General features: G+C 35.6%; 1 protein-coding gene and 2 long non-coding RNA genes across 3 annotated transcripts; 1 reads left to right on the top strand and 2 right to left on the bottom strand.

Moving 5' to 3' along the window:
* Positions 1-1,977: 1,977 nt before the first annotated feature.
* Positions 1,978-13,312, bottom strand: LOC114311534 (F-box protein SKIP24). The gene is made up of 5 exons (XM_082898856.1): positions 12,856-13,312; positions 12,314-12,487; positions 11,573-11,735; positions 11,330-11,474; positions 1,978-2,518 (listed from the first exon to the last, which is right to left on the bottom strand). Exons 1-5 carry the CDS (start codon positions 13,134-13,136, stop codon positions 2,502-2,504), a joined length of 780 nt encoding a protein of 259 aa, XP_082754982.1. The 5' UTR covers positions 13,137-13,312; the 3' UTR covers positions 1,978-2,501.
* LOC145804544 (uncharacterized) lies at positions 4,532-9,171 on the top strand. Its single transcript, XR_014346515.1, has 3 exons — positions 4,532-5,477; positions 5,579-8,141; positions 8,575-9,171. It is a non-coding gene; the product is annotated as an uncharacterized LOC145804544 (long non-coding RNA).
* On the bottom strand, positions 9,367-9,960 carry LOC145804545 (uncharacterized). The gene is made up of 2 exons (XR_014346516.1): positions 9,828-9,960; positions 9,367-9,595 (listed from the first exon to the last, which is right to left on the bottom strand). It is a non-coding gene; the product is annotated as an uncharacterized LOC145804545 (long non-coding RNA).
* Positions 13,313-14,925: the final 1,613 nt, after the last annotated feature.

The following is a 14,925-nucleotide window of genomic DNA, read 5'->3' as shown; positions in this document are numbered from 1 at the left end:
TGTTGTTGATGGTGAGTTAAGTGGCACGTACGTAACTACAAGTCCTTAACCCATCTTTCCAATCAAAAGCTGGCTCTTCCAAATCCAAAAACCAATCTGATCATTAACTTGTACAAAATGCAGCCAGTTGAAAAAAGACTGGACTCTCTTGTTTAGTTCAGTAAGATTATATTATCAGGTTAGACTAAGGTCTTTTCCACTTCACCAATTAGTTTGGCATGTGAATTACGTCATAAGCTTCACTTTGATATTTATTCCATTTATTTTTTAGATTTCAGTGTGTAAACCACCATACATTATACAAATTTTAAAAATCGGTATGATGTAATGTTATCGTCTTTATTTTCATACCATGTGTGATAAATATGATTTTACAAGTAAACCTAAAAAATTAACATAATAGATTATTAAAATAAGATCAATAATAAACTCACAAACCAAACTAGAGAGAAGCTCAGTTCATTGGATTCACATGATAATTTCTCTTTAATTGGAAAAAGACTGATTCGTCTAGTTTAGTTCAGTAGGCTATTATGGATTCAGTTTGATATAATAATCATAAATATATGATTTCATTATATTTGTCTTGAAAAAATTCAAAATCCTATTTATTATCAATTTTTTTGAAGACAAATATTAAAAAATAATTATAATTATTATATCTAAATAATTATTTTCATGAATAATTTACGAAGTTCTACAAGATGAAAAAATCATATCATTAAAATAAACTCAATAATGAGCTCACTAAGCCTTCGTTTGGCATGCCAAGCTTTTTGATTTTTTAGCTATTTTAGTCACAAAAAAACAAAATAAACTTTTTAACCCAACAAGACAACACATCACATCCAACCCATAACCATTTCATTTTTTCTCTCAAAAAAGTCAAAAAGGCTATATCAAAAGAGGCCTTTTAACCCCAGATTAAAAAAATTAAAAAGTCAAAAAATCAACCAACGTGTCAAACAAACCCTAAGCCAAACTAGATGGGTTCAATCCTTTCCCTCAACTAAAGAGAGGTTCTTTTTTTTCTCAATCAAAAAAGAGCCAACTTTTGGCAACTATGTTAAACAAAATCTAGTCACAAGTAAAAGCACAAGATTTTTTGAGATCTTAGATTAAACATTAAAATGATGCCTTACTTTATTATAATATTTGGCAATAAGAATTTTTCAAAACCAAAAAATAAAAATAAATAAAAATAAAAATTATGAGTCTTAAAAGACAAGTTAAATGATTTAATGGTTAAACCATCTCTTCTGGTAACTTCTTTTGGCTATGACTTATGTATTTGACATTTTTAGCCCAATAAACCCAAAAAAAAAAAAAAAAAACATTTTTACATTTGGCATACATCAAAAAGTTTAAAATATGATATCAATTTTTCTATAATAAAAAAAAAACATGAAATCAAATACATATTTAAAAAATAAAAATAAAAAACCCATAAAAAATCAACAAGCCAAAAAGCTAGTGCATTAAAATGAATGATAAAATTATTATTTTCTATTAAAAATTTTAAAAGGTAGCAATGTTATTAAACAAGCCAAAAAGCTAATACACTAATCAATATAATGATAATTTTTTTATTACAAAATTTAAGAAGTAACAATATTACCAAACAAGCTCAAGCTTAAAAGCCATTACAGAAGCCAAAAAGCTGTTACTGTGAATTTTGAATTTGTGGAAGAATTTGTGAAGCCAAAAAATAAATGAAAGGGAAGTGAAAAGGAAAAGAACAATTTTAATTCATTATTTTTCCTTCTTTTTTCTCTACAATTCAAAATTTAATCACAATCACAGAGCCAATGCAAATCAAATCAACAGAGTCAAAACTTTAATATAGTCAAAAATCCAAAAAATTACTATTAAAAGTCAGTTCATTCTCTCTATTTTGTTTACACATCTTTTCGTTAAAAAACTCAAAAGCCACCAAAAAATCAATTTCCAAACAACCCAAGTAGTAATCTTTCAAGGTTGAGAAGCATAAAAACATTTATCATTACAACTCACACAAACAGGGTTTGTCAAACAATGGGTCGTTCAACAATTTCCAATTTTTTTCATTCAGGAAGCTTGTAAAAAAAATTGGAAAAAAAAAAAAATACAAACAAACAAAACAAAACAGAGAGTTACAAATAATAAACATGGAGATTTCTACAAACACAAATATCAGAAAACCAATGTGACAAACCTGAACCAGGATCTAAGCCAATATTCTTGCCATTTAACCATCCCCACTTTCAACTGAGCTCTGCAATACATGGCTCCAAGTCAAGTTCACTCCCAAAAATGTTCTAACTTGCATATTTCATACATAGGCTTTAGCCACAAGCTAAGCATTTCCCTTGGAGGCATTGATTGAAGATCTCCACAGGATCAATGAAAGTCGCCTTTTAACTCATTGATAGCACACAAGGATTACAACTTCCTCAAAGCATACATCCAGAGGTTTGGATGGCCACAACAAGATAAAAAAATTTATTCCAGCAGGAAATCGGTCAACGAGATGTGTTACCTGGTGTTACATTGGTTAGACAAACGATCATTTGACAACATGTCAGTAATTTTTTAAATCCAAAATGAACAAAAACAACAATTATCAGGGGGAAAAAAGGGCAAATTTCGCTTTGCCCTTTCGTAAATAGCAAAATTGGGAAAACGACCAATGCAAAGATAAAAATGTCTACACCTAAACATTTCAACAATTGAACTTACCTGTCTATTCACCTGTTTCATTAACAAAATGGGCATAACTTAAATTTTCAAAAATAATTACTTACAAATGATAGTATAAAACTCAAACCAAAAAAAAAAAAAAAAAATTCAAGAAAGAGTTGTTACCAGAAAATAAAATTAAAAATCAACATAAGACTTTTGGCAAATGAAAATTTCAAATTATTGAACTTCTATGAGGAAAAATGTATTTCAATTTCAATATCATTTTGTGTTCACAATTTCATTTCAAAGTAGATATTTTACTAATTAGGCTTAATTGTGTCTCATAAGCATTCCACATTCTGACATTTTGAAGACTCAAGGCCAAGCTCGTTACAAACTAGAGCACAAAGTGAAGAATGAATTTCAATAATAATCCACAGTTTGCACTTTGGAGTTGAGCATTTCAGATATAATACACTCATGCTTTTGCATACACACACTTGAGCAGCTGAGTGTAATATCTGTCTTATGTCCAGTGTTCAACTCTTGCTATAGACCTTAGTTAATTTATTTTATGCTATATACAAAATTGATTGGAGGACTTTGACTTTAAACTCTTGGATTTGGTTGTGTCCCTTGTTGTCTGTGTCCGTGACCGCAGCATGTCCCAAGTGTCCCAGCGTGTCTAACACGTGTCCAGAGTGTGTCCATGTCCGACACATGTCAGACACTTGTACGTCACCTCCGGAGATGTGTCCATGCTTCATAGGTAGGTAGCATGTTCAAATGCGTATTGGGTCCATTCAAATGCAAGTTTGTTTGAACACATGGTGCTCCATTCAAATGTGCAGGTGTTTCCATGACTCTAGGTTAAAACAGTAGCTTCTCTGTTCGAACACACTAGCATTTCATTCAAACATGGGATCTTTAAACAAAGTAGTATTCCAGTAGGTCATCTGTTCAAATGCATGAATGCGTGTGTCTGTTCAGGCTATGTCGTGGAGACTTTTTCTCTCCTATTTTAGTTAAAATTCCTTGTGTCTATATATATGTGTATACATAGATCTTCATGATCACTATTAGAAAAAGGGAGAAGAGGATAATTTGAGTGCGTATATATATTTACTCATATTATCATATTTCTTTGTGATTTCTGTCTGGAGAGTATATATGCTTTGTGAGTGAGGGATTAGTGAGGTCCTTGAATATACACTACACAAGCATATAGTGCACAATCACTACTGGCATTGTATAAACTTGATATTGTCGATCAGTTGCTTGGTGCTGTGTTCGAGGGATGCTAGTGGGGAGAATAATCAGCAAAGTTTCAAGGAAGATCAGAACAAACGAAGGAAGAAGATTGAAACTACAGAACTGCTCACGGGATTCAACTAGATTGGATCAGTGTTATTAAAGGCGATAGGCGCACCATGGTGCCAAGGTCTCCTGGGGCCTAAGCTCAAGGCTCAAGGCGCAAGGCGAGGCACAGGCTTCACCAAAGTGAGCCGCACCTTGTACAGAAAAAAATATATAATTTAATATAAGTAAATAATTTAGGGTTCAACATAAACAAAATGAAATGTTAAACATTTAGGATTTTTTTGGAGATTATGAATTAGGGCTAATTTTTCTTCTATCATTGATTTGGGGGTTGAATGCCTAATGTATTGGCATCTATAATAAGAGTAGGAATCTTCTGTAGTAACACCATATTAAATCAATTGTCAGATTTTAAACAAAACCAATTAAAGTAACAATAAAAAAAACCCTCAAGACGCAAGCTTTGGGCCAATCAGGGGCCTTATCACGGTCGTCTGGCCTGGAACACTACAAGGCACAAACCTTGGGCTTGGACGGGACTTGGGCCTAGTGTCATAGACTGACAAATCTTGAAGCTATCCCTCAATAAGGAAGCACTGGGAGGTTCTGGAGATTGCTGGAAGATTCTAGAACTCCCTAGAGCTTTGTGGAGAATTGTACATAAGTCTAGAAGCTTGTACGTAATTCTTGTATATTCTAGAATAGGTTCTTTGAGAAGGTGAGGGAAAGATCTAGAACCCTCTCCATCCTTGTAATTCTAGAATAGTCTATAGGATGTAGTTGGAGGAAGTGTTCAGAATACTCTCCATCATTATAGTTCTAGAACATTCTTTGTAGCCTATAAAAGGGGGAGGGCTTCATTTGCCCAAACCATCCAAGTGTATCCAAAGCATTCTAAAGCAATACAAGCAAACATTCTCCAAGAGCTCTCTCTCTAATTTTCTCTAAGCTTTCTCTTGTGTGTGCAATCTTCTCCTAACTCTCTTCCAAGAAGGCTTACTTAGTTGCAAGCAAGGCGTGCATAAGCATCTAAAAGGCCGCACGATTGGCTTGGAAAAAACCAAGGCCATGACAGTTGGTATCAGAGCCAAGGTTATGAAGACATCGTGACTAAGGAAGGAAGAGCACCATGTCGAAAGTAATCCACACCGAGGAGATCCGAGGAAGGGAGACTACTGCTAATTTGGGCAAGAAGGCCAAAGACAAGTCACGCGACATTGTGAGCGCCATGGAGACCCGAGTGGTCAAGGTGGAAGTGGCCGTGGCCGATGTCACGGAGCAGCAAGATCGGTTAGAACAAGGGATGGAGCAACTTGATGGCAATGTGGGAAGCCAAGTGAAAGTTGCCTAGCCTCTTGGGTGTGCTTACTAACTGAGACTGCCTGAGCGGTCATCACAACCTTTCAGTTTCTCCTGATTGAGCAAAAGTCATAGAACATTGATTTTAGCACTCGAGTAGCCTTTCATCCAAGATCTATCACTTGATCAAAGAAGCTGTAAGTCTGTATTCACAACTCAAGTGGTGGTTAGTATAGACACCCCATTTTTTACCGTCCTTAAGATTTAGGTGCCACTGATTGCTTACTCGATGGTGCAGGCTATGCAGTGCAAAGGTTCAATTTCTTCGGCAAGAGGCGCTCTAAATCCCAAACCTCACACCCCATTTGTGGACCAAAACATTTTGACCAAAATGATTTTAGACCTTAAAACCCTCTCTTTCAAAATATTTTTGAAAAATGATTCTACGATGTTCCGAGGCTCGCATTTCGTTAAATGTTGCGCTTTTCGGTAAATTGAGCAAGGACAAAGTGGAAATGAATGAAAGAGAGGTGAAATCTTTGAAAAATCTTTCAAAACACCTTATTTAGGGGTTTGGGGTTGAAGAAAAGAGGAGAGAAGGAAAGAAAACTAGCTGCGGAGAAGTTAGGCATGAATCCAGTTGAACTGAAACTGAGCAGTCTTCACTAAAAGAGGGATATCCCTTAGCACACTTGGAATTTCAATGTAAGACTGCCACCATTGGAAATAAAACTTTTAGGGCTTCAATTTAGGCACAAGAATGACCTGAAAATGAATCCAGACGAAGTAGATATACCCATTTAAAGTTGGACCTGGAAAACAGATTTTTGCTGTCGGGCACTAGAGGTGACCAGTCGGCCAGAAAAGTGGGTTGCCGGCCATTTTAAGTGGCCGGTCGGCTACTAAAGGTTGTCGGTCGGCCACTTGTGTCCAAAACTCAGATATTTTGCATTTCCCCTCCAGCTGTTTTCACAATGTGCTAGTTGTCCTAATTTAGATATTTCGACCTGAGATTGTATTTTGCTATATATGGAGGCCATTCTCTATAGTTTAGAAGGTTAGAACATTTGAGGAAGAAAAGTTTGGGAGCCTCTCTCTCTAGAACCTCTCTCTCTACAATTCTCTCTCTCTCTACAATTCTCTCTCTCTTCTCTTGTTTATGCTTAAAAGTTATAATTCTCTACGTATTTGCATACAACCCCTGAACCAAATTGGACCACCTTAGAGCTGAGGCATCTTGGGACTTATTTTGGGCTGTTGGAAGGTCATTTGAGCCTAGAAAGTGGTTGTTTAAGTGTTGTGCTTCAAAGGTATAAGACTTACCTCATTTAAGCTCTTTGTACACTCTTGTCTTACCATCTTTTTATGCTATTTTGAGCTTAGTTTTCAACTACAAAAAGTTCTGATTTTTGGGCCTAAACATGTTGGATTGAAGCCATTTGGTGCTAAGGGGTTGTCAACCCTTCTTTGTTGCATATTTGTATCAGCCTTTGCCTCATCTTTTAGCATGTAAAAGTCAAACTTTTTGGGCCTTTAAACCACTAAAATTCAGAATTATTTCAGTGGTAAAAAGTATGTTTTGAAGTCCAAAAATGGAGGGGTTGGCCTCCCCTCCTTGTGTCTCTCTTCCATGCCTAGTTAGCATTACGTAGTAGCATGTTTTTGTGGCTTGTGTTAGCTTATTTCAAGCATGATTTAGGCTCTGTTTTGGCATGTTTCAACTCTGTTTTTGGTTGGTTGGTGCACCTGTTGCTTGCTTTTTGTACTTGTAGTGCAATTGTGCTTACTAGACTAACATGCCTAATGAGTTAGCCTATTTTTCTAGCTTGTGTTAACTTAAATCCAGCTTGTTTTAGCTACTATTTAGACCTACTTTAACTCTGTTTTGGGTTGGTTAAGTCCTTCGAGGCTTGTTTTGCATGGCTATAGTGTAACGGTCTTCACAAGTCCATTGTTTTGAGGCTTCGAGCATGAAGTGTTTGAGTAGATGTTGTAGCATCATTTTGCATGTAATTTCAGCATCATAATCTCTGTCACATGCTCATTTTTTTCACTCTTTCATTGCTTTTGAAAGTTGTGTCTTGAGTCTCATTTCCGAGCTAACATGTGAGCATGTTTTTCTAACCTTTTATGCTTCTATCTCAGCATGTTTTAGCCACTTTTTTGGTATGTTTCAACTCTGTCCAGAGCTGGTTTGGTCAATTGAACTTAGTGTTGCATGCTTATAGTGTTGCACTCTTCACTAGTTTTGATGCTTTTGGCTCGTAGCATGTTGTGCATGTGTTGCTTGCATGATTTAGTGTCATTTTGCATGCCATATCAGCACTGAAAAGTCTGCAACCTCCCCCTATTCTTCACTTTTCAATTTGTTTTGAAAGTGGCTTTAAGTCCCTTGTTGGCTTGTGTATGAAATTGAGATTCTCATGCCTAATGGTTTTAATCATCTCTTGAGGGTTTCTACTAACCAACAGCATGAGGTCTCTTTCATGCTCAAGGCTCTTGTGGCTTAGACCCTCTTTCCAATTAGAGGACTCTCACTTTGAACTCAATCGGTTAAAGGACTAATCGATAATCTAAAATGAGTAAATAAAACACGACAAGTAAAACTTGAGCAAGATAATAAGCATGTTTGTGTTGCATTGTATGTGTTTGGATCGGACGTTAATCCAAACACGAGAATTGGAGGACGTTTCATACTCAAAGTGATGAAACGCGCCACGTTTCTCGGTCGCCGTCACCCTTGATCATGCATGATAGGGTGGTGGCCCTTTGAGTCTATCTGTGCATTCATTAAGCTTATACAAGCTTGGTTCTTTGGCCATCATGCATGAAAATGCTTGGTTGGTGGCTTGAGAGCCAAGGCCCCGTTTGTTTTGGGCTATAGGGAGGGTATTGGGACTAGTAATACCAAGGTATTACTAAAGTCTCTGTTTGTTTGCAGAGAAAGGGTTGGGACTATTAGTCCCTTGGTATTGCTAATACCCTTGGAAGGGGGATTGGTAAGGAGGAGGTAGAGATGGTATTAGAAAATAGTGAGGGGATTAGAAATTTTTTTATTTTTTATATATTGGGAATTTTTTTTTAAATATAATGTTTAATTTTTTATATTTTTTTATTTGTTTTATTATTTTATATAAAAATAATTTAACAATTCCTCATTATTAATCCCCTCACTATCAATCCCCTCACTATTAATCCCCTCACTATCAATCCCCTCACTAACAATCCCCTCACTATTAATCCCCTCACTATCAATCCCCTCCATTCTATCTCCCAAAACAAACGGGCCCCAAGTGTCATACTCCTTTGAGCTTGAGAAATGATAAGAAGGGTGACAGTAGACACATTCCTTGAAAAATGCATTGCTTTGCCTCTGTTGTTCTCTGTTGCAGCAAAACCAGAAGCCTGGAAAAAGGGGTGGCCGACCGGCCACTTATACTAGCCGACCGGCCAGTTAAGGTGGCCGGCAGCCACCTTCTGTGGCCGACCGGCCACCAATCCATTTTTATGCAAAAGTGTTCCTGTTTTAGATCAGAAGCAGTCTGGAAGTTGGTGCAATTTTCAGAAATCACGGCGAATGCAAACAGAGGCAACCTTTGGGAAAGCGATGAATTTTTGGAAGGAAACCAACTGAGCATGCATGTCCCCCTCACCCGCGAGGCCACTTTAATTGCTTTATTAGTTAATTGTAGCAAATTAATACAAGTGTTGTAATTAATTAGTTTAATCTGTTTTGTAATATTTTAATTAGCTTAACATAGCTAGTTATTCAATTCGGTTTGTAATAATTAATTAGCTAGAAGACTTAATTAGTTTCGTTTTGTGTTGTAATAATTAGTTTAGCTTAACTTATTTATTCGGATCCTCCTTCGCGAGGACACAATGTTGTAATAAGGGTGCGTGCGTGCGTGTGTGCGTGTCTTCTAACCCCACTTCTTTCTCCCTTTTACTTAACCGCTTTCGATGGTTAGTTTAGGGCACCTTTTGATTAGCATACCTTATGCTTGCATGTTTACATCATTCATTTGTCTTGCATGCACCGGGCTTAGCGCATTATTCAAACTGCATTGTATTTCAATACACTTCCTTAAATACGTCATGTTATCAAGTTGTTCCATTCATATGTCATATTAGTAGCCGAGCCTATTAATTTCATGTTGCATATGTTGCATTAGGCATCTTGTATAGTTAGGATCATACATTGTTTCTAACTAGCTTTTGTTTTAGCTTGGAGTACACTGTAAGTTTTACACTTTAGCACGCTTGCATGAGTGTGAGTGTTGCCATGATAGCATACTTGCCATGAGGCTATTTGCTTAGGCCTCGTTTGGGAACAGGCTAATTTAGTAACTTTTTGGCTATTTGTCTAAAAAAGTAGATAAAAAAAACTTATATGTTTGGGATGACTTTTTAGCTCATTACGAAAAGATGTGCAAAAAGTAGAGAGAAAAGATAATCTTTGACTTTTTTGTAAGAGTTGTTGGCTTTTTGGCTAAAAAGGTAACTTTTTGACTTTTTGGCTAAAAAGGTAAGTCCCCAAACGGGGCCTTACTTGCTAAACTGCTTGAATGCCTGTGGGTGAAGGCTTTGTTGCTTGAATTGGGACAATTCGATAAATGTGAGTTTTAAGCCCGCTTTGCGAAGTGGCAAAATCATGTTTTAAGCCCATTTGAGGGTGGCAAATCCGCGCTTTAGCCCACTTACGAGTGGCACTTTCAAACCATTTTTGAAAACAAACACGAGTTGATTTGTTCCAATTCTTGCGATCTAGTCTATACTTGCTTTGTGTGCGTCACATAGTAAAGTTAGCTAATAATCAGAATAAGAACACATGTACTTATCAAACAACATATCATACTTAGTAGAGGGCGATACTTTGATCGGGCGAGTGGGGCTCATTTCAGGATCTTCCTCTCTCGTACCCAAGTTCCCGAGCCGAGGCAACTTTGGTGATGACGGACACGTGGCCTTTGGCACAAGTCAGGGTTTCCTAAATTTCTCAAAAACAAAATATTTAAGTGGCGACTCTGTAATCTGGCAAAGCAGTCCATGTTTGGCGCTTTTTGATTCAAAATCGATTTTCCAAAACAATTTGTCGGATTTGGACTCTTTGTTGTTTATCAGTCTCACATTACACTTTGTAAAATTAAATTCAGAACCGTAACAAGAGTCCGAACTGTAGGACCAATTCGAACTCTCCGAAAGGGGGCGCGCAAAGAAAGTCGAGTCTACAGTTAGTCCGCTCGAGCGACTGCCTCACCTTATTGACTTTCCACCTTTGACCCTTTGACTTGATCCAACCCTTTGGAGACCTTTTTGCACTCCTTTGACTAATTTAATTTTTGACCCATCCCTATCCCTTACCCCATTCAAGGTCTCAGGTCATGGGATCCAAGATGTTAAATAGTGCAAGCATAATTATGAACCTTTGGAAGACAAGCAACAACTTGGAATACAACTCAGGATTCCATTTTGCAGACACACAACTCTGGAAAAGACTAGGGGAGGGGGTAGGTAAGACTTTAAAACAAAGCAAATCAAGTCATAAAGTTAAGATTGCCTTCATCATTGACTAACTTTATTCATAATTGGAAGTGAGAAAGAGTAAGAAGGCTTGGAATTTAGCAGTTCTTTGGGTTATGTGGATTACTTGGGGACAATGAATGGGAAGGTCATTTGATGTAGACTTCTTTTAGTCTAAACAGTAAATTTATGAGAATTTTGGGGTATCATCAACCTGACCACAGAACAGAACATAATTAGGATTTTGTAGGGTCCTTTTGCTTCATGCAGATAGGGCTTTGTTGCTTTTTGTCAATATACTTTTGTACTCAGGTGGCAGCCCATTCAGTGTCTTCTTCATTATTTTTACATACCCAAAAAAAAGAAAAAGAAAGTTAAGCTTGCAAACACAGAGAGAGAGAGAGAGAGAACGGTACAGAAAATGCAACAGATTTTTCTAGTGACTCATGAAATTTACTGTATATAAACAGAGAAGGAAACCGCATATCAAGAACTAAAATAAATTGATAAGGAAATCAAAACTTACAGTTGATGTGTTCCTTTTTCAACTTCTTCCTCTTAATGCAACATTCATCAACCCTGCCACTAGTCGAGCTGTAATCTCGCACGGGGTAATACTTTACGGATGCAAACTGTTCCTTTGCTGCATTAAGCCTTCTCTTCTCATCTCTCTGTCACGTTACATAAATAAACATCATAAATATTTTGTACCATTTTCCATCAAACCCAAAATGAAGCCCAATGGCATGTATTTAGGAATTTCACTAACGTAAGCCTTATCAAGACCAGTAATTAGCTGCTTGCAGAGCCTTAGTTCCCTCTCAAGTGCATGGATTCGAGAGTCAGCAGGTACAACACATTGCTCAACTATTTGTTTATGCCTACCCCGAACAACCTCTGGCTGCCACACATTTAAGGCCACTGAAGCTTGCCTGATAGGATCAAACCAATCACAAGATCTTGCCATTAAGCTGAAAAGTTCCAAATTGTTCTAAACTAACAAAGTACTAAGAATACTAGGGAAAAAGGATTTGGTAGAGATTCAATCAAATTTGCAATTACCAAAGTATCTATATGATTAGATTTAGAGAATTATAAACAATCAGAGTCATTAACCAAAAGGTTCACATTGGTACACAAGATAGGCATTAAAGTCAATTGTAACTCCAATTCTATACAATTTAGCTAGCACAAAAAATTCAAGAATAGAATGGACATTTTTTTTTTAAATAAGCCTTGTCCTAAATGGGATAGCACTGACTTCCCAGGAACATGGCTCCTGAATTGTTTATGGTCGCTCAACAAGCACCAAATCTCTTAAAGCATGGAACATATAGCTGACCCAACCTAATTAGGACACAAGGCTTACTTTGGTTTGATTTGTTTTGGGTTATAGTCAACAAGTACCTTACATGTGGAAAAATGATTAAAGTTGCATAAAAAGATAGTCTGCAAAGAGAAGAATGAAAGAACATTTGAAAATTTGATTTAACATTATCAATATTATTACCTAACTTTGCGCAAGTTTGATAGTTCTGCACCTGTTGCCTTCATTTTCTCAGTCTCCTCCACTGACCGAATCTTTATCTCTTGCAGCGTTCTGGAATGCTCCGCAATTTGACTCACAATTCTATGAACAGCGCGACGATGAGCTGCAAGCTTTTGAGCTTTCCCTCTCTCAAACCTATTTCAATTTGTCCAAAATTCTTTAACCACTTTTCCACAATCAATCGGTATAATTTCCCATAAACAGAAGTAAAAGAAAATTTTCAAATCGTCCGATTCCAGTTGCTTTGGTTGAGTTCAGATTAACAAGTACTTCTTAACCAGTGTTCCAGAATCAATGAACGAACATCCATTTGATTCCAACAAACAGCAGGGGAAAAAAAATAAAACATTTTGCTTAGGCTGTGTAGATGGATGGTGAATATGAATCACTAAACATTCATTTGCTTTCCCCGAAAAAGAAGAAAAAGAAAAACCCATTTCCTCTAAGCAACCAAACTATATATATATATATACATATAGAGAGAGAGAGAGAGCGATTGGTACCTGATTTTGTAGAGGGCTTTGGGAGAGGAATTGAGAGATGGGTTGTTGTTGTTGATGATGAAGTTAGATGAGGAGGAGGAGGAAAGTGGGTATCGAAATTGGGGGAAATCGGAAGAGAGTAAAGAGGACCAGAGAGAAGGGTCGTTGGACAATCTGTAGAGGCGTTTGCAAGTGATGGAGAGGCAACACAGGTCTTTGAAGTTTAGCAAATTCGGGGTTTCAACTACCCCAATTTCCAGTATTCTTCTCCACAGCTCCTCCGGCAGAACTGACATCCACATTTTTCTATCCGATAATTGATGATGAGTCTGTGCGTGCAGCTCTCTCTCTCTCTCTCTCTCTCTCTCTCAAAGCACAAATCAGAAACCCAGAATTTGGTCAGTTGGAACTGGGACTGACGGAGGAGGAATCAAACACGCTCGCTCATCTCAACCAACCGCGTCTTCCTTACGCTGAGAAATGTTTAGTAGATTAAAATTTTTGTATTTAAAAAAAAAAAGATTTTTATTAATAATTATATTTAGAAATGTTTTAATTTAAAAGTGTCAATGAAGAAATTTTTTAACTTATTTAATCTCATGTATTTATATTTTTATTTTATAAAGTCTTTTTTTTTTATTTACATTATTTTTTTATATTCTTATACTCTTATATTTAATGTTAGGGGAGGAAAGAGAAGAGAAAAGACTAAAATATAAGAAATTTCATATACAAATTAAATAACATTGATGTTATTATTTTATATTATTATATAATGTGAGTATATTTTTAATTGATAACACATTAAAAATAATGTGAATTTTCTCTCTCATCTGATGTGAACATTTTTAACACCTTTTCGAAAAATTCTTTCTCATCTAATGTAGTGATGTGAACGTTCACAACATGTGAACTTTCTTATTTTTAATTGACAACATATTAAAAATAACGTTCATTATATTTTTAATTGACAACACATTCTTATTCACAACATGTAATGATGTGAGCGTTCACAACATGTGAATATTCTCTCTCATCTAATATAGTGATATGAACGTTCACACTCGTATGTTTTAGTATAAATATTCACATTATGTAATTACAATACAATGACAAAAATTTATTTCAAATTAATGTGAATATGATGATGTGAATATTTATTTCAATTACATGTTATGAATATTTACATCATGTAATTGAAAACACATTGACAAAAATTCCTTTCAAATTAATATGAATATAATGACAGTCAACCTCTTGATGCATGGGAACTATCAAAACATAATAACAATCAACATTAAATATTGACATTAATAGGAGATATGAGAGATTGTGGGTGTTTTGGTCTTCTTACCTCAAATAGGATATAATGAAATAGTTAAAAAAGAGAAAAGGTAGGGATCATGAAATTTTTTTCATGAAAATGATCATGAATGATTTGTGACTCTTGGATTAGCTTGATTAATGTGTGGTGCTTTATTTTAGGTGTAATCCAAGGGTCATAAATCTTTCATGATCATTTTCATGAAAAGATTTTCATGATACCTAGCATTGCTCGTTAAAAAATATATATATATAAATTAGATGGAATAAAACTCTTAAAAAAGAATTTATCAAAAAAAATCTCACATAAAATTGATAAACATGTACTATTATTTTGAAAAAATAACATTTATTTAAGCAAAAGTAACAATTTTCATAGTTGTTATCTAAAAGACAATCTAAGAGGGGGTGAATTAAGTTTTTACAATTAAAAATTAATAATATCTTAATAAAAATTATGTCTAGCACAATAGATAAATATAGTTAATGAAATAAAAATAATTAAAACAATTATTCTAATAACTATGTCAGTTAATGATTTTAGCATAGTGAAAATGTGAAATATAGTTACAACAATTTAAATAAAATAAAGAGGTAAGGAGAGAGAGACAAACAAATTTATAGTGATTCGGCTTCAACTCGGCCTACGTCCACTCCTCAAGCTTCACTTGAGATTTTTCACTATTCTCTAGCTTCACGGGGGTACTAGCAACATTTTTACAAATGGAGTAATCCTCTACGGATTTTACACTGACTTTCTAAGTCAAG

This window comes from Camellia sinensis, chromosome 12 (genome assembly GCF_055761805.1).
Source record: "Camellia sinensis isolate YWXY chromosome 12, ASM5576180v1, whole genome shotgun sequence".
NCBI lineage: Eukaryota > Viridiplantae > Streptophyta > Magnoliopsida > Ericales > Theaceae > Camellia > Camellia sinensis.
The sequence above is the reverse complement of the archived record's forward strand: the minus strand, read 5'-3'. Positions and strand labels throughout refer to the sequence as shown.